Here is a 19,706-nt window from a genome sequence, read left to right on the forward strand (position 1 = left end):
AATTCATCATAATTACTGCCGATCAGACTTGACAAACTGTTTAGGAAAAAGAGATGGCCGATATGGGATGTTCTCAGGGATGGAGCGGGACTCATTTTCAGCCCTGGAGTTTCATGCCTTAGACCGGCCCACTTTAATTCCCGACTGACTATATTAAAATAATATAATTAAAACCTCAGTATATAAGTCTGCAATAGTGCACTGTATATAAGTATATATATATATATAATTTTTTTTATTTATATATATATATATATATATATATATATATATATATATATATATATATATATATATATATATATATATATATATATATATATATATATATATATATATATATATATATATATATATATATATATATATATATAAATATATAAATATATAAATATATATATAAATATGAATGTATATACTTATATACAAGTATTATAAATAACAAAAAATACCATAAATCCCTCAAAACTGCACAACTTTACAGTAAAAATATTAAAGTGAGCGATATCACGTTTGTTTAAAAAAAAGATACATTATCCTACAAAATCACATTTTACTGTCTGGTTATGTAAGCTAGTTGGACAGAAAAATGAATTTTAGCATATATTTGTAGCATATTAGCAAGCAACATAGCATAATAATATAGCACCATATTTTATTATTTTCCTACTATTATTACAATATGAGAAATAGCTGCATACATGCCTTTATCATTTGCAGGTTTGATCTCTTCCTTTTTATTTATTTAGGCTACCTAAATTTGCCTCCGGTGCCTCAGACCATTTTTCTTAACATAATTTAGTGTTGATTTAGAACTTGTCCCGCTCTCTCTATAGACGTCACCTCATCCCTTCTTCTTGTATACTTTTGAGTGAGAGTTCTTCTCCCTGCGCACACTCTTGAGTCCCTCCTGACCTGGTTAATTGACCCTCGTGGTGACATGATATCACTGATGTTATGTGCAAATTTGAGCGGTAAAACCCAGATTGCGCATGCATTTTTTTTCTCGCGCGAGTGCCCCTTGCCGTCCCCGGCAAGATGCCACCCTGGGCCGTTGCCCATGACACCCATCCACCACTGGATTTAAGGAAAAGGTACTCAGTTTAGTACATTTGGCTGCCTCGACAGTTTCTAGAGCATCCATATTTCAACCCAGTGCTGTGACAACACCGGCCCTCGTGGCCAAAAAAACAGACCGGCCCACCAGGAATTCTTCCGGTGCTACCCATTAGCCAATCCAGGCCTGAATGTTCTACTCAGTTGGTGGGGATTTTTCTCTGTATATGTACTACGGGCTGCTGGTTTGATAGATGAACTTTTTTTCCCATTCGTCTTCAACACAAATTATTTGCACTAAACCTCCCAGCTTTCAAACAGCCTATGCCGATCTGGTCCTAAACCAAGTGAGCTCTGCCTCACAGTCTGCTGTCCACATGAAACCTCAAAGACTGATTTGCAGTGCTCTACACATGCTGCTTACACAAAACTTTAGTCAGAACTGTTGACACTTAAGTGATTCCAACAGAATTGAGTTAGAACATGATAAAGACTTGATACAAACTGGCCTACATGTTAACATCAGGCATGTGCCTAAAATGCCTCTATGTAATCTACCATTCAGAAGATTGGGATCTGTAGTTTATTTTTATGTTTTATTTTAAAAGTCTCAAGGCTGCATTTAATTAATTAAAATATGGTAAAACGGTAATATTGTAAAATATAATTTTAAATTTTAAATATTTTTTTTTTATTTAATATATCTCAAAATGTAATTCATTTGTCAAAGCTGAATTTTCAGCATCCATTACTCCATTCTTCAGTGTCACATGATCCTTCAGAAATCATTCTAATGTGCTATTTTTTTAAATGGCATTTCTCATTAATATCAATGTTGATATCTGTTGTGCTGCTTAACATTTGTATTATTTTTGTGAAAATTAGAAAAAAGCATTTATTTTAAATATGTGGAATTTTGATCAATTTATATTTCATTCTTGCTGAATAAAATAATAAAATGTATTTCTTTATAAAAAAAAAAAAAAAAAAAAAATCTTACTGACCCCAAACTTTTGAGTGTTGTGCTGTAATTGAGGACTGTACCATTTCTTTGCAGGTCTATTTTATTCATTTACTGTGCTGTAATGGTTTAAATATGTTTCAGTTTTAAATTCAGTCATAACCCGCATGTGTGTGTTATCCAGTGACCATAGTTTACTGTTTTCTACACATGTAATGAATATGTTGAAGTGCTGCTAATTGGCTGCACATGTGTAAGAGGGATAAAAAAATGATGGAGTGCGAGACTGAGAGATGAAGCGTTCCCTCAGGATGTATTGGTGTGTTTGTGGGGAATGTTCTCCCCTGTAACATCATTTTTCTGTATGGCACACGCAGCTCTCTAAATCAACACAAGCCACTGCTCTGTGCTTTGGGGACTTTGCTGTCTCCGTTTGCTCTCAGTAACCTTTTACTTTCTTATTTGTCTTTTTTATTTATTTGATACATCTGCTCAATCACTCCAATCCTCTAAACACCTCATGATCTCCTTCGTTAGAAAAGCGCTAATGAGAATCGCATAGCATTTCCAAGAAGATTTTACATGTGTATGTGTGGAAAGTAAGCCTATCCAAAATGCACCTTGATTTGGTCATTATTTAGAGAGAGGGATGGAGCAGATGTGATTTGAATTTCATCTTTCATTTCATTTTAATCCATTTAATGTTCATTTTGAAGCTGTTTCTCTCTCCCTCTCTCTCTCTCTCTCTCTCTTGCTCTTCAGATGTTTGTAAAGGCGCTTTTTGACTACAATCCAGCTGACGATAAGGCGATCCCTTGCAAGGAGGCAGGCTTGGCGTTCAAGAAGGGAGATATCTTGCAGGTTATGAGCCAGGATGATGCCACCTGGTGGCAGGCCAAACTTGAGGGCGATGGCAACCCGCGAGCTGGACTCATCCCTTCCAAACACTTCCAGGAGAGGTTAGCCAATGCTTTTCTCTCTTCCCTGCTCCTTTCCTCCCACTATCACCAGTTTTAAATTCAACAGCACTCCTTGACTCCATCATCCTGTCCGCCCTCTGTCCAGCCCCCTCATATATCATATTCTCCTTTCATGCATCCATCTCTCTGTCTCTCGATCATTCCAGACTTCTTCCACTCCATTACAACCTGACTTTCACTCCCTACTATGAAAGGAATGACTTTTCTGACTTTTTTTGTATTCCTTGTCATTTTTTTCCCTTTTTGTGCAAGAGGGCTCAGCCAAAATACTTTGGATTTCCGTGGCTGTCTGGGCTGGAATGAGTAATGACAGACAATGATAGCACTGGTTCACATCCACTTTGGACGTCCACGCACGGAAAATTGCACATCAGTGGCGTTCTTCTTCGTAAAGTGGACTCTGACGTGCATGCACATGTGTGCTACCTTAGGAAATATTTTCTTTGCTCTGTTTCTCTTGAAAAAAAAAAAAAGTACCTTTCAATAGTAAAACATATTTTTGAACCTGTCAGATGTACAGTAGCAAGTGCTGTTTCTGGCTGACAATTTTCTCTCTTTCTCTCTCTCACACACACGCGCACACACACACACACACACACACACACTAATGGATACTTAGGCAGGTAGCTCTGCATTGTAGTTAAGAGTTTAGTAATCCCCTTACGGCTGTGAAATCTGATTTTATTGCATGTGTCTGTTACAGCTATGCTTATGGCAACAGAATAGGGTTGTCAGTTGGGTTTGAAGTGCTAAATTACCAATCATTAAGTTACGTTTACAAATTTTGGTTATAAATGATTGACACATGGAATTTAAAGACTAAACATACTCCCTTACTCACTGTTGTCTGATGATTTAGATTTGATAGGGGAAATTGCTTCTCACTCACAAATATTAAATGCAGTTGTCAGTCCCAAACACTGTTCTTATAGCTCTTTATTTTTCTCTCTCACTTCCTTCAGGAGGTTTGCAGTCTGGAAACCCACAACCGTCACAACTCTTCAGAGGACCCCCAGCAAAAGATTCTGTAAGGACCACACACAAACAATCATGCAACAACTAAAACAACCACTAAAACAAACATATATATACACACCAGGGCTCAACAATAAGATTTGTTTCCCCTACTGGCTCAGTCGGGCTATTAGTTGTGGCCCCACCACAAAAGAATATATAGAAAAGTATAGAAATACAAATATAGAAATATTTGTATTTTTTCCCATTAAAATTTAAGTGTACTTAGCATCATTTCACTTCACAAAGGTGTGTTTTTCTTTACAAAACAACCTGGAAATTCTGCACATATAATGTAACATTCATAAACATTATAAGCAATAAGCATATGATGCAAAACATTATTGTTTGGTTTGTAGTTTCACATTTTTAATGGTACTTTCAAGGTGGTTACAAATAATTTTTGAAAATTTCACAAACCTCACCCATGTTAGCCTACTAGATAACATTATCTCGGTGACATATCATCATAATTTGCAACAACAGTTTTAATTAAATTACAAAAACTGAACAGTGGTTCTTAGCTAGGGGATGGGGCCCACTTTCAGAGGTACCAAAAAATGACTTAAAAGCATTTAAAGAAATTAAGTATTAATAATATATTAAGATAATTCAACTCTGTTAACTAAATTGGTTGAAAATGTTAACATTTCCTTTTTCCAACATTGTTCTTGCAATTTCTGGAATCTCAAAATTCAGTACATCAATACTTTATAATCATACTTATAAGTTTGAAAACAAGCAGTTTTTTCATAATTACAGCAGAAATACCAGATATATCATAACCTAAATGGGGGAGGGGGATCTTTTGAATATTGTATTGGACAACAGGGTCCTTTGAGTCAAACAGGTTGAGAAACCACTGGTATAAAAAAAAATCAGACCAGACACCTTATTGTTAAGCCCTGCATACACACTTGTTCCTGGGCTACAGCAGAAGTGATTTTTGAGAGAATTATTTTTTTTTTTTCTGTCGTATGAGAGAGGCCCATGCAATGCAGATGTTGTGACGAGACCCTCTGAGTAGAGCAGTGACTTAAAGAAAAAAGAACAGAAGGAACAGTAACCGGAAAAGATTAGATGAGAGGGTGGGAAGTGCAAGGTGAAGTGAATGCAGACAGGGAGTCCAGACTCCCCTGATTGGTGCCAGGCAGATATGTGCACACGTGTATTTATGTACATGTGCATTAATGCACGCCTGGACATAAGCTTCCTCTCCTGCTTTCCATTAATCTCTCACATCTGATTATTGTATGTGTGTGTGCGTGTGTTTGTACACCACAGCTCTAATCTCTCCCACCGACTGACATCAGGGGTCTTTATGGAGCTGTGCTGGGTTAGTCTCTACACATGGACGCACTTAAGTCTCACCACGAGACAGACGCGCTGCAACACTCTCGAGATGTTGCCGTCATCCGTACAGCTACACACACACTTGATTGAATAATAGAGCCACTCTGGATTCTTATACCCAATGCCACATGCTTGGCCTCCCACCTTTTCCATTTTTCTGTGTCACTCCGCCGGCTGCTTAAAACAAAGTAAAAGTTGATGTGTGCGTCACTGAAGTATTGGTATTGATGACTTATCCAGGACCACCCCATGATTCATGAAACTGTCATCTTCGCAAACTCTTTGTTTCACATAACGAACAAGCATAAGTAATATTAAAGTGCTGCTTTATTGCAGCTTTTCATGTGTAGAATTTTTCGGAATCATGTCACATATGGAAAGTTGTCAGAAAAAAGTTCAATTCAGAGAAATGGAAAAGCTAATGTCTGACTTGACCAGAAGCAGACCGTATACAATACCAATCTAAACAAAGGTGTTGTAAATGCATATAGGTGTGCTTGAAAGAAAGAAATTTTGTTTGTTTGAAACTGCATGACTGTGCACTTTAAGAGTAAGACCATCTGTCCACTGGCCTGCAGTGTGGTGACGTTAGCCCATATTTCAAAGAGCAGCGATGAGGGGCTTTCTCTGGATGACTGAACACACGCTAGTGCTTTGCACTATAGACATGTGCAGTCACATAATGCCTTACTTATCAGAACAGCATGATCACTAGCTGAGGCTGTATGTCATATCCATTATAAACCCCACATCCCTGGGCAGGTACAAAGACAAAAACTTTCAGGGTTTCCACAGTTAAATCATATTTAAAATCATGATTTTTAAGCAAGGAAATGTCATGGAAATTAATCTAAAAAATAATGTGTCATGGAAATTGACCAGTTTTTGTTCATAGTTTTAAAATTTTGTAGGCTAGAAAAAGTTTTTTATGAATTAAATAAAATAATTTTAGTCAATATCAGGTAAATCCTTATGATGGACTGTAAAAAATACATTTCAAATGAGTCAAATCATGTGCACATATAGGTTGGTCTGGTAACAAGAAGGTTTACTGGTTCAGTCCCCACAAGGAGTGAGCACCATTTTGTATTAGAACAAGGTACTTAAATTTTTGCATGAAATGTAAGTTCACCCTATCTATTTTCTAAACACATTAATAGCATATTATGAATAATATACACACATTATAATAATATACATACACATGACAATTTCATTGGCTGACACTAGTCCTTGACGTCACTACCGGAGAGCCCCCTGTGTATAAGAGGGTGCCCTACAATAGATTTAATCAACTTTTTTTTGTCTGAAGGAGATGTGGAGGCAAGCCCAAGGCATGACAACAAGATACAGTGTCTCGTTCCCCTTCTCAGGGAACCATGGTTACATCTGTAACCTGAGACATTCCCTTTTGAAGTTGAACTCAACATTGCGTCTTTGATCGACACTATGGGGTACAGATGCCCACTCCGCCATGCTGAGAGAATGCCTGCCTCATTAGCTGTGCCAATGCACAACCACAATGGGCATCGGAACAGTCCCAGCAACCTTCCTTTCTTCCTTGTGGGCCCAACCTTAGCCACCTACGGCCCAGGAGCAGAGATTTAAGGTTTAGCTATGTCAGCTTCTTTAGCTTGACACATATTTGGGAATACTGGCCCAGGCCCATTTTTATACACTTACTAGAGGGAGCAAACACAGGGGTTTTCATTTAGAAAAACTATTCACCCTCCTCCCTACATTGTACTTTAAACTTTAGGAAGCCGCAAAGGAGCTTCAGCTGTTCTAGAACGAGTGGGGGAAAGCACTCACATCCTGCCTGGACTAGTCTAGGTCCCCTCCCAGCATCTGACAGGTGCCTGATAACAAGAGATGCCAGAAGGCAAATTAACCTCTACTTGCCAGGTTCTATGGGATCAGTTTTGAATTAAAAAAAAGAATACAAGAAACAGCAACCGGTTTAGAGGTTTTCATAGGGGTTGGGGGGCTGGGTAATAGAAGGGATGTTACTTCTCCTTAGTGATTCAGTCTTGTTTACCAAATTGCTTGCGCTCAATTACTTCTTCCTTGCATTCTGCCTCCTCTGCACTCTGCTCCTCACCAGAGGAGGAGCATGAGTGCCCACACTCAGCCTCTGTCCCTGCCTCCAGTCCTAATACTGTGATGGACCAGGTCTCCCAGAGGTATTAGGCGAAGACTTAGGCCGGCGTGAAATGTATTCCCTGAAAGCTGTCGACCACACCCTCACCTCTCTAAACCTTCTGGCTACCATCTCTACAGGCATGTCAAAAAGAGACACACATGGAGGAGGATTTTTTTTCCCAGTTTATTTTATTTATTAACCCGGAGGTCCAAATCCATGGTGCCCTGCTGTTCAAAAGCGACTCATATGTGCAGCTGGTAGGCTGAGAGAGCTCACTATAAGCAATATCCTCGCCCTCATCAACCACATCCACCTCATCTTAGCTGAATGCTGGCAGCAACATTTGCTATCTGCTTGTGGACAGTTCACCATAGTGTCGATCCAAGATGCAGTGTTGAGTTCAACTTCAAAAAGGAACTCCAGGTTGCTCTGGAGGGATAGCCCTTTCAATTAATAGTATGTGTACTATACGCCTCCTGGATAAAAATGATTGTTAAATGACTTCTTACCTGAAACTTGTCCAAGAATCTTTATTAACTGTCACATGACCAGATTCCGTTGTATGTTTTTTCTTCTCCACTTTCATGCAATGTCATTGGCACAGTGGGGATTGTGATAGTCAGGTGCTTCAAACCAGGAACCTTTTGGTTAGCAACCCTGAGCCTCAACCAGTCAGATAATGTTTGTATATTTTGTTTACAAATATTATTTTTAATCTTTTCTTATCTTCACCTCTCATGATTACCTTTTCTTTCTTCCTGTTGCATCTTTATGAGAGAAATATGTCTTCTGGTTACATTAGCTGCATTTATATGCAACCTAATTATCAGTTAATCTTAATGTGTTCAGGACCACTGATCAAACTTCTTGTTGTTATTGTAATGTTGACACATTGCATGTGGAGCAGTTTTGTTCGGGGTACATGTAATGCACATGTAAATGGATATATTTACATTGGTTAGGGTAGATATAAACAGAACATGTGGAATCTTCAATGGGATTCATGTGAGTCTGTGTACAGTGGGCATGGAAAGTATTTAGACTCCCTTAAATTTTTCACTCTTTGTTATATTGCAGCCATTTGCTAAAATCATTTAAGTTCTTTTTTTTCCTCATTAATGTACACATTGCACCCCATATTGACAGAAAAACACAGAATTGTTGACATTTTTGCAGATTTATTAAAAAAAGAAAAACTGAAATATCACATGGTCCTTAAGTATTCAGACCCTTTGCTCAGTATTTAGTAGAAGCACCCTTTTGATTTAATACAGTCTTTTTGGGAAATATGCAACAAGTTTTTCACACCTGGATTTGGGGATCCTCTACCATTCCTTCTTGCAGATCCTCTCCAGTTCTGTCAGGTTGGATGGTAAACGTTGGTGGACAGCCATTTTTAGGTCTCTCCAGAGATGCTCAATTGGGTTTAAGTCAGGGCTCTGGCTGGGCCATTCAAGAACAGTCACAGAGTTGTTGTGAAGCCACTCCTTCGTTATTTTAGCTGTGTGTTTAGGGTCATTGTCTTGTGTAAGACATTGGAAGGTAAACCTTTGGCCCAGTCTGAGGTCCTGAGCACTCTGGAAAAGGTTTTCGTCCAGGATATCCCTGTACTTAGCTGCATTAATCTTTCCCTCGATTGCAACCAGTCATCCTGTCCCTGCAGTTGAAAAACACCCCCACAGCATGATGCTGCCACCACCATGCTTCACTGTTGGGACTGTATTGGACAGGTGATGAGCAGTGCCTGGTTTTCTCCACACATACCGCTTAGAATTAAGGCCAAAAGTTCTATCTTGGTCTCATCAGACCAAAAATGTCAACAATTCTGTGTTTTTCTGTCAATATGGGGTGCTGTGTGCACATTAATGAGGGAAAAAAATGAACTTAAATGATTTTAGCAAATGGCTGCAATATAACAAAGAGTGAAAAATTTAAGGGGGTCTGAATACTTTCCGTACCCACTGTATATAAAAAAATAAATCTGTCTATTCGTGCCTGATCACATGATCTGGTTTGTGCCCTTTCAGATGTTTGTTTGACCAGATATTTCAATCCAATTGTTCTGTCATCACTGTAGATATGGAAACAATTTAAGAACCCCTTTAATCTACACTCACCAACTCACCATCCCCACTTATTTGTAATAATCATCTGTTCTAGATTCATTTATAAATTGTGGGAGGCAAAAGGCATCTGTTATCTTTTTGGAGTTATTCTGTCATGTAAAAATTGCATAATTTCAATGCCTTCAATCCAAGTTTGCTCGGTCAAATTTATGTCATTAGATGTTTTGTGTGCGTGTGCGTGTGTGTGTACACTCTGTGACCAAAAGCCAATTTTTAAAAAAAGGATCTTGAGACATATTACCGAGGGCTAGAAAAAGGTGCTAGATATAGTGAAGGTCACTGCTTCATGCCTTACAATTCCATTTCTCTAAAAAATGCCTCCAGCAATTATTACAGATGTGACGGTTATCTATGTTCACCTGTAAATCTTACCCATTTTATTTTTATCCTAAGCTAAGTGGCCTCACTTCTTGTCCCAAACCTTAAATGTGTCCTTGGATCCCTGCTTTTTTTATATATATAATTTATTTTGTCCTTTGGTCGTTTGGGTCACACCAACAAGAAAGAAGATGCCTAAGGATTCACTTGACTGATAGCACACAAAAGATTTTACTGCCCTCCATCCTCCTCTTCATGGTATTGCTTTCTTGGCAGGACTGTGTGGATGTGTATGGCAGGCTGTGTAGATGCTGCCCTTTGCTTGTGTGTGTTTTGATTTAAGCTTGTTTAGTAGAATTGAGACCACATGAACTGGAGGAAGCTTTTAAAATGACTCCAAATGTTCGCATGTCTTCAGGCCTGCACATGCACACTCAAATACACACTTTCTCTGCTGTTATGAACTGTTAGTTGTTCTGTAGCTGCAGTTTCCTATGAGGTAAGCAATGGTTTACCACTTAATGGCATACTGAAGACTTTTCATAGAAAACAAACAGATTTTTTACATTCGTTCAACATTTAAAGGCATAGTTCAATTGAAAACTGTGATCATTTACTCACCCTGATGTTGTTCCAAACCTTTCTTTTGTGGAAAAGAAGAACTTGAAAGCAACATTGGACCCCATTGACTTTCATTTATACAGCAGAAGAAAGAATGGTTTGGAATGATTTGAGGATAAGTAAATGATGACATAATTTTTGGATGAACTGATTTTTAAATCATGTTTGTAATGTGTAATTCCAGTCACATGACTATCTTTCCTTTTATTTTTTCCTTCATAAGATGATGAGACAGTCGAATCGGGTAGGTCAGTTTCTTCTTCCTCCATTCATTTGCTTCTCCCTTCACTCTCTTGATCTGTTTTTAATCTTTTTATGTTTATCATATTCTTTTCTTTGCTTTCCCAGTGGAGGACATTGAAGGTACACCATTACGACTAACTCTGGTTCACTTATGAAATGTCATAGCCATTAGATCATTGTCTAGGGACCCCTGTATGTGGTAATAGAGTATCCGAACAATGAAGATACAGTCGGTTAGCATTCATTGGACCACATCAACCTAATGGAGCGTAGCAGAGTGTGTAAAGGGGCCAAGAGTTCACTGTATCACCCTACTGTATCTCTCTCATATATTACGACACACATTCAAAAACACATAATACATCCCTATTTGCCTGACCAACTATGCCTTGCACTTTAAATGAGATTAGAATGATGAGTGCTCAAATGAATCCCATCCATTTTAGTCTTTCTCCATGATAAAACGTGTGAAAGAGATTGTGAACATATTCCCCCAGTATTTCATAGTCCCATTGTTGTGTGAGATGCAAAAAATGTTTTAACTTCTTTTACCCCATCTGTAAGGTACGTATTGAATGCATTATGTGTTGTGTCTAATAGACAAAAGAAATCTAAAGTTTATGGCCCTCATGGAAAGTTGTTGATGTTGAATGTGAACACTTGCCAATAGATCTGTCCACCTGGTTCAGCTCTAGAGGATCATTTGATGAAGAAATATGAAGGCTGTGTTTGTCTGTAAAACACAACCGTTCAAAAGTTTGTAGTCAGTAAGATTTTTCAGTGTTTTTGAAAAAGATCTCTTATGCTCAAGGCTATATTTGTTTGATAAAAAAATATAGTAAACATTTTACTGACCTCCTACCTTTGAATGGTAGTGTAATCATTGTCAGTTTTGTTTATATTCCTATAAACTGTATTGATGGTCTTCTTTGCAATTGGCAATCTGTTTTGCTCATCTTTCAGTATGCAGTAGTATTCCTATCTTTCTCTCTAATATAAATCTGTCTTGGTTCCTTCTGCCTTTCATAATTTGAAGAGGACAATGAGTTTGCTTCCTATTTAAGTGGACTCCATATTGGTGAGCTCTTTTTGATTATGCTCTATGTCTGTCCTCTGTCCCATACCACTCCTCTCTCTCCTGTCTGATTCATATTAATGATAAAGAGTTTGTATATACCGTTCTGTGTCATTCTCTTGTAACAGTTTCTTCTGCTGTTAGCTCTCAATCTCCTCCCCCTCTCTCCTTCTCTGTGTGTGTCTGCTCTGTCGGACAATAATTTTCTTTGACATGTGGCTGCACGCTGTTGCATGTCCTATAGTATCATTGTCAAGTTTCCTTCTGGCTTTGCATATCTCTTTTATAAGTGGTAGACTCGATTAGCCTGTTGATGTAGCCTGCTTTTTTAGTCTTTACTTTTTTCTGTCATAACCATGTGCTTTGTACGTTTTCTCTAAGATTGACTTTATTGTCAGTAGCGATTCCTGAGTGTTGTTCAGTCTCATTCACAATGCAAAGTGAAGAACTGAACTACTGTATACTGAACTACTGTATCTGATATGAGTGAAATCTAAGTAATCAGTTTTCTCCCAGTCCTGTGGTAAAAAAGAGCCAAATGTGCTCTCGTTTCTCAAATAGCCATCCTGAGCAGCTGTACTTTCTGATTTTCCTGTGTGTTGGCAGTGTGTTTAGTTTAAATAGCTCTTTGTAAATGTTAAACATATTGCAGTTAAAGGCACTGGTTTATTTCCAGGCTTTGTGGTGGAGGTCCGGCAGGCTCTTGATGTGGTGTGTGTTGGACATTGGGCTGTTTGAAGGCCAGCTTTCAGTCAGGCCTTAGTCTGGTTTCCATCTCTAGCATCAGTGTGGAAAATGAGTGTGCCGTAGCATTCTCATTATCTGTTACCACACAGACTCATGTATTCTGTTGTACAGTATGCCTGTCTGGGACAGCTCTGTAGTGGCTGCAAACAGTACACTATTTCCATGGGCCCTTAAGTATTAAATATCTTGAATAGTACAAAAATCACTTATTTATCATTTGCAAGGGTCTTCGCTTTCAGTTCACAGCAGTTTCCCCTCCCTGCTCCTCAACTCCAGGTATTCCTTTTCCAATTCTGTAATTTGTTCAAAGCCATTATTTCATTCTTCCATTTCAGTGAATCTCTTATATTATGAAGGTAAATGTTGTTTATTTGTATGTTTTGATATAAATATATTTATTAAAAGTGTGAAATCTACATTTATTTGCCTTACTTTAACAAGGCTGCATCAAAATACAGTAAGAACATTAATAATGAAATAACTGTTTTCTATTTTAATATATTTTAAAATGTAATTTATTCCTGTGATGGCAAAGCTGAATTTTCAGCATCATTACTTCAGTCTTCAGTGTCACACAGTCCTTTAGAATTCTTTCTTTCTAATATGCTGTTTTACTTCTCAAGAAGCATTATTATTATTATTATTATTATTATTATTATTATTATTATTATTATTAATGTTGAATGTTATACACATTTATTTTACAACATTTATTTTACAACAACAACAACTTTATTTGTATTTTTCAGGATTCTTTGATGAATTAAAAGTTCAAAAAGAATAGCATTTATTTGAGTAACATTTAATGTTGTTTTACATTTTCTTTACAGTCATTATTGATCAATTTCATGCAGCTTTGCTGAATAAAATTTTTAATTTCTTTAACAAATCTGACCCCAACCTTTTGAATGGTATATTATGTATGCGTATATTAATTGTATATTATATGTTATTAAAAACGAAGAATCTAATTATATTAATAATTTTGTCTTTTTGGGGCCACTTTACACTGTTTCCCCTACTGTTTCTCTGGATTTCTTGTTTGCTACTTGTTTTACAAACCTTTTTTTTTTTGTCTCAATTGCCCAAAATTGATTCAGCTTATTCTTCTTTTTTCTTTGATTGTGTCTCTGACTGTTTTCTCTCTCTCTCTTTCTCTCTCACTAGTAGACATTAGTCTGTTTGTGTAAACCCTAAGCCGCTGGCCACTCATTTGAACTCTTTTGATTTCACAGGCGATCTTGTGGGTAAAAAGTTTATAAATAAAGCCGTGCAGTCCCGTCTGCCAAGCTTAATCAAGCTCCGTCATTCAATAGGGATAACCTTTTCAACGCTGCGCCTCACGCTTTTTCTTTCTTTTTTGTTTTTATCTGCCCTCCTGTTTTCTTCCATGCATTCATTACCGGCCTTCTGACCTCAACCTCTCCTCTTCCTTCCAACAGCCTGAGCACCTCTAGAGCTGGTCCCTGGACAGCTCCTTTCAGCTTTCGTGCCCCTTTTAAAAAAAAAAAAAAAAAATGTAAAATTCGCTTTACAAGTCCCATCATTGTACTCTGTCTTGCCTGCGGTCTAATTCGCTGTTATGATTTGAACCTGGTGTGGTAGTAATGTAAGACTCTATAACACAGATGCTTTGCTAGTTCTGCTCTACCCTGTGTTACTGGGATGAAGGGGTGTCAGGCGTGCAAGGAGTAATTAGTCTTAATCCCAAGTGTGCCATTCATTCATGTATGTCAGCAGTAAGGTTTTCTGCTGAATCAGCAGTAAGGTTTTCTGCTAAACCAGTGCACGTGTGTTTGTGAAAACGTTTCTTGAGCACTAAATCAGCATATTATAATAAATAAGGATTAAATTATATTTTAAAATGTATTAAAATAGAAAACAGTTTTAAGCAAATTTTTAATTTTTTCAAAAATTTTCAGACTTTTAAAAAATTTAGAGTAAAACTGTGCATCATGCACTGAAAGACTGAGGATCACACACTACCAGACTTCCGGGTCCCTCTGAACACAAACTTACTTAGAAACATGTGCCTAGTTGGTAGGAGACACATGACAAGATGTGTTCTAAATTTGGCTTAAAATATCAAACATACTTCATACATCCAACAGGATGGAATCGGAATCTGTAGTGTGTACCCATCACATGTTTTATGTGAAATCTGTTAAAGGGATCCTATTATGATTTTCAGTTTTTCAACTTTAGTTAGTGTGTAAGTTGCAGTTTGAGCATAGGCAAGGCAAGGCTGTTATACTTTTAAATAATCCCCGCCCACGGAATATGCAAAAGAAGGGGACAAGACCTGGCTAAGCAGTCCTAGAGAAGACGAACAGTGTTGCTGCTATGTCTTCACTCAGATTGTGCTACCTCCCATTAAAAAAGTAGGTTGCACAATTCGATAGCGAAAAGTCACAAAATGCAAAACAAACCATATGAATCATAAATCTTTAACTCCCTGAGGTCGGAAAACGCGTCGGCGTGTTTTGCAGGATTTTTTTCACATTGCAGCAAAACAGACTTAAAAATACTCCGTCATTTCTTGTCATAGAGACATAATATATCAATTAAAACTATAGAATGTCTTCTATTTGTGTACACATTTGAGTAAAAACACAATGTTGTGCTTTTTGTAAAATAAAGAAAACTAACATGATGCGTGATCTCTCCTCTGAAAAATCTGATAGTTCTCAGAAAATGAACTGTAACTTATGAATACTAATGACAAAAAAATGACACTTATGTCTAAAGAAACATTTAAATGTCAGGTTTTAAATCGTGCAAGTCAATTCGAAAACAAACATTCTGTGTTTATGTAATCTGTATGAAAAGAGAGCCATGTCAGACTCCCGAGATTCAGCTCATTACCCGCTAATGCAGCCACGCCCACGGAGCCAGCGCTATTCAGACACAAATTCAGAGGCAATACATCGTATCAATCGTGTATTTATTGTCTTGAAAAGTGTTTATTTGGATGTTAAAGGCATGGTTAGCGATCTCTAGAAGACATGCCATTAGTTCCTAGTTCCTTTTCTTCTTTATATGAATTTGTGGCCTAAAGGTGTACAGAGCGCCCTCCGGCTGCAAGTATGAATTGAAAACACAGTATCCAGCACTTATAGTGATGACAAACTTATAGTGATTACTTCTCAGTATAGAAAATCGACAAATATATAAGAATCCATCAATATTTCTCCAAATGTGCATGCTTTTAAGCTAAAAGCCTATATGAAATGCCATAGAGGTAACATAATTGTTCAGACACTTTGCATCACAGAAATACATTATATTTTAAAGAATATAATAGAATACCATAATTTTAAATTGTAATAATATTTTACAGTATTGCTGTTTATGATGAGCTGACACATTATTACAGTGGGTTTTTTTCACAGCCTACCTGACTGAAAGGCCTCATTAATATGCAAGTCATTTCAGGTCATTATTATGTGATTCTTTTGTCTTCTCAGGTGTAAATGGCCCATTATTCATGATGATTCACGCCTTCACGCATACTGTGTTTCTTGACAAAAAGTGTCTTACAAAAACTAAATCAAATTTCAGGGCATGTCAAAACTTCTCCAAGCCCCAAATCAGCCTCAGACTCCAGAGGGTTAATGCCTACATTCCCTAATCAGCGCTCAAGCGCACACATAAAGCTTGCCACAGCTCTCTGGCAGAAGTAACGATTGTGAATGCGTCGGGGAAAAACAGCAAGGAGACTGCTTTAACATTTTAATAATTAATTGATAAACTAGTGTTTTCTGTATTTTCGGCTGCAATGATAAAGTCGATGATGCTGACTCGTCATCTCTGCAGTAGTGCACGCACCTGTAGGAATCTTCACAGATTCAAAAGATGTATTACTCTAATCTATATGAGTAAAAATTGAGAATTTTAAGTGCAAGTGATCGCACCGGCGCCTCCATGTTAGCTGTCATGCAGTGAGTGTGCTACTATTCAGCTTGTATATTCTGTTACATACTGCCCCTTTGGAAAATTAACCATGGATTTGTGATTAGTTTCCAGTGATTACTGTTTGCATTAGTTTTCTGACAAATTAATGATTAAAGGTACAATATGTAAAATTTTTGCAGTAAAATATCCAAAAACCACTAGGCTAGTGTTATATATTTTGTCCAGCTGATTACAAACAATATCTCTAATGTTTTCAACTACTTGTAAATCATGAGAAAATTTCCCATTCTAAACAGTGACACGGGGCAGTGCAGTCGCCTGTCAATGACGTCAGTTACCTTTGTTACCGCCTTTACTAACGTAGAAACCACATGACAACAGTGGCGTGGACAAATGCGGAAGTAGTGTCTAGTGTCCAGCAAACCACTAGCTTGCTTCAAGCAGTTCCTTATTTACTTCTTGCGCGTTTTATGGTGGATTGTGTTACTTATTTATGGAACATAATTACTGTTTACCATCTGCCGCTGGTTCTGTCGACAAGGACAGCTCCCGTAAACTCATGACCGGAAAAGCGGAAGCGGCGCCGGCGACTGTGTCATAACAAAAGTCCCGCTGCTCGTGAGGCGTGTGTTGATCAATCGCTCCAGCTCCTCGTTCAGCTCCCGCAACACTCGGTCCTGCTCTGCTTCATACTACAGTAACGTTAATAATCGCATCCACGAACATGAGTTCTTCCAGACTCCAATCCCTATTCTTTTGCACCGTCCGTTGAGATGGAGACCACACGTCCCAAGTTTCCGCTCTAAAACTAGGCGTCATCAAACTACGCCTTTGTTTTGAATAGGCTTCTAGCGACCTCTAGCGGAAAAAAATATCACAAATTGTACCTTTAAATGGTGTATAACACTGTATCTAAAATGTAAAAGAAAAACCCTGAGAATCTTAATGAACAAGAGGATTGTGAGGAATGGATTTCAAGCACAGATTTCACAGGACGTTTCAAAGTGGAGCAGATGAAACTTGCAGTTATGGTAAAGGGTGTTGCATTTCTGGAACACGCTCTTGGTGGTTCGCCAATCACAACAGCTAACCAATCAGTGCACATTTCGTGTTTCAGAAGGAGGGCCTTCATCGAAGCAGGAACTAAATGCCACGTTTGAGCCAGACTTGGAAGAGAGGTGCTGTAATAATGTAAAAGATGTGAAAAATAATGAATTTTTTGAACAATCAACACAAAAACCTATTCTAGTAGGCCATAAAAACAAAATCAAGACTTCGTAAAAGGGCATATTAGGACTCTTTTAACTCCGACTGCCCAAAATCTGCAGACTGTCTCTGAATTTCGGCAACTATCATCAGCATCCAGACTGTAAAAATGTATGCAAGAGTTGTATATTCCAGCCTTAAAGGGATACTCCACCGTTTTTTCATATTAAACTATGTTATACCCTTAACTAAGACGAGTTGATGCATACCTCTCTCGTCTCAGTGCGTGCACTAAATCGCTCTGTCTTGCGGAGAAACTTTGTTAGCACTTAGCTTAGCCCAGTTCATTCAATAGGGGCCAAGCAGAGAAGCTACCAAACACCTCCATGTTTTCCCTATTTAAATACAGTTACTTGAGTAGTGTAACTCGACCTAGGACTGTGACACAAAACAAAACGTTGCGCTTTTCTAAGCATGTAAAATGGATAACTATATTGTATGGCGGAATACCATAGCAAATGCTCGGGAGCACTTTGACTTGGCGCAGTAATATCTTCACTCGTGAAAAGTCCTCTCACTGGCCCCCGCTCCCTCTCCTCCTCCCTCTCATTTCCGTCAATAGAACCAACGTGACCTGCACCAGTAGTAATAGTTTTAGCAGAGTTGACAAAGTATCAGGTTGTAGGAAGATAGTTTGTGGACAATCATGGTTATAACGTGCATCGTAAAGGGTTGTGATAACAAGGAGAAGGTATATAGTGCCATCACGTTTCACAGAATTCCAACTCAACACATACAGCGGAGAGCTTGGTTAGCTGCTTTGAACATGAATCCAAAAACAACGTTGCTGTTCGCAACAGTCACACTTGCACCACCAATTGCTGTTTGCCCGTGTTCTTTCGCCGGCTCCGGTCTGTTCTGGTTCGTATCTTTTTTCCCTCTCACGGTCCATAAGCACTAATTCCTCCTCTGTGTACTTGGGTTCAAACAGATATGGCTCTGGGTCTGCTACAAACAAGTCATAATCATCTACAAAGTCCGCCATTGCAAATGATCTCTTGCAGTTTGCTAATAGCACAGGTGGTAAAAGTCACGTTGGTTCTATTGACGGAAATGAGAGGGAGGAGGAGAGGGAGCGGGGGCCGGTGAGAGGACAAAGTGCTCCCGAGCAATTGCTATGGTATTCCGCCATACAATATAGTTATCCATTTTACACGTTTAGAAAAGCGTAACGTTTTGTTTTGTGTCACCATCCTAGGTCGAGTTACACTACTCTAGTAACTGTATTTAAATAGGGAAAACGTGGAGGTGTTTGGTAGCTTCTCTGCTTGGCCCCTATTGAATGAACTGGGCTAAGCTAAGTGCTAACAAAGTTTCGCCGCAAGACAGAGCGATTTAGTGCACGCACTGAGACGAGAGAGGTATGTATCAACTCGTCTTAGTTAAGGGAATAACATAGTTTAATATGAAAAAACAGTGGAGTATCCCTTTAAAAAGACAATTTAGAAACATTTTTACTAAATAAATTTTAGATACACATTAAGAAATGTAATTTTACTTAAATAATTCAGTCAGATAATTACTCCTGGAGCTATCGGACATGCCATCTCAGACATAAGTTGATTGTTAACAAAAATGAACTCTGTCATAACATTTTATTTATTATCAGAAAATAGTGCAAATAGTGTTTTCTATATTCCTATTTGCAAAATGTATTGCAAATTGTATGTGATGTGATATGATGTGAATACAGGTTTTCTGTGCTAACCCTAATCAGCTAATCCTAATGACCTCTCTGCACTGTAAGGGCAACCACAATTTAGGATAAGTAAAAACAGGGAGGAAAGGCGATGGGAGTCAGAAGAAAGAACCAAAAAATGAAAACATTTGGGGGGAGAAACTGAAGCTGGGAAAGTCATCAGCCCCCGGAATCCAATTAAGGCAGGAG

General features: G+C 38.1%; 1 protein-coding gene across 6 annotated transcripts in view; it reads left to right on the plus strand.

The window, feature by feature from the left end:
- mpp7a (MAGUK p55 scaffold protein 7a) overlaps window positions 1-19,706 on the plus strand; it is a 142,714-nt gene that overhangs the window by 95,734 nt on the left and 27,274 nt on the right. For all 6 annotated transcript variants that reach the window (XM_067368618.1, XM_067368617.1, XM_067368616.1 and 3 more), the window contains 2 exons: window positions 2,780-2,976; window positions 3,960-4,024. In XM_067368618.1, the coding sequence (XP_067224719.1) occupies window positions 2,780-2,976; window positions 3,960-4,024 (262 nt within the window). The remainder of the gene's footprint in view (window positions 1-2,779; window positions 2,977-3,959; window positions 4,025-19,706) is intronic.

This window comes from Chanodichthys erythropterus, chromosome 19, assembly GCF_024489055.1.
Source record: "Chanodichthys erythropterus isolate Z2021 chromosome 19, ASM2448905v1, whole genome shotgun sequence".
NCBI lineage: Eukaryota > Metazoa > Chordata > Actinopteri > Cypriniformes > Xenocyprididae > Chanodichthys > Chanodichthys erythropterus.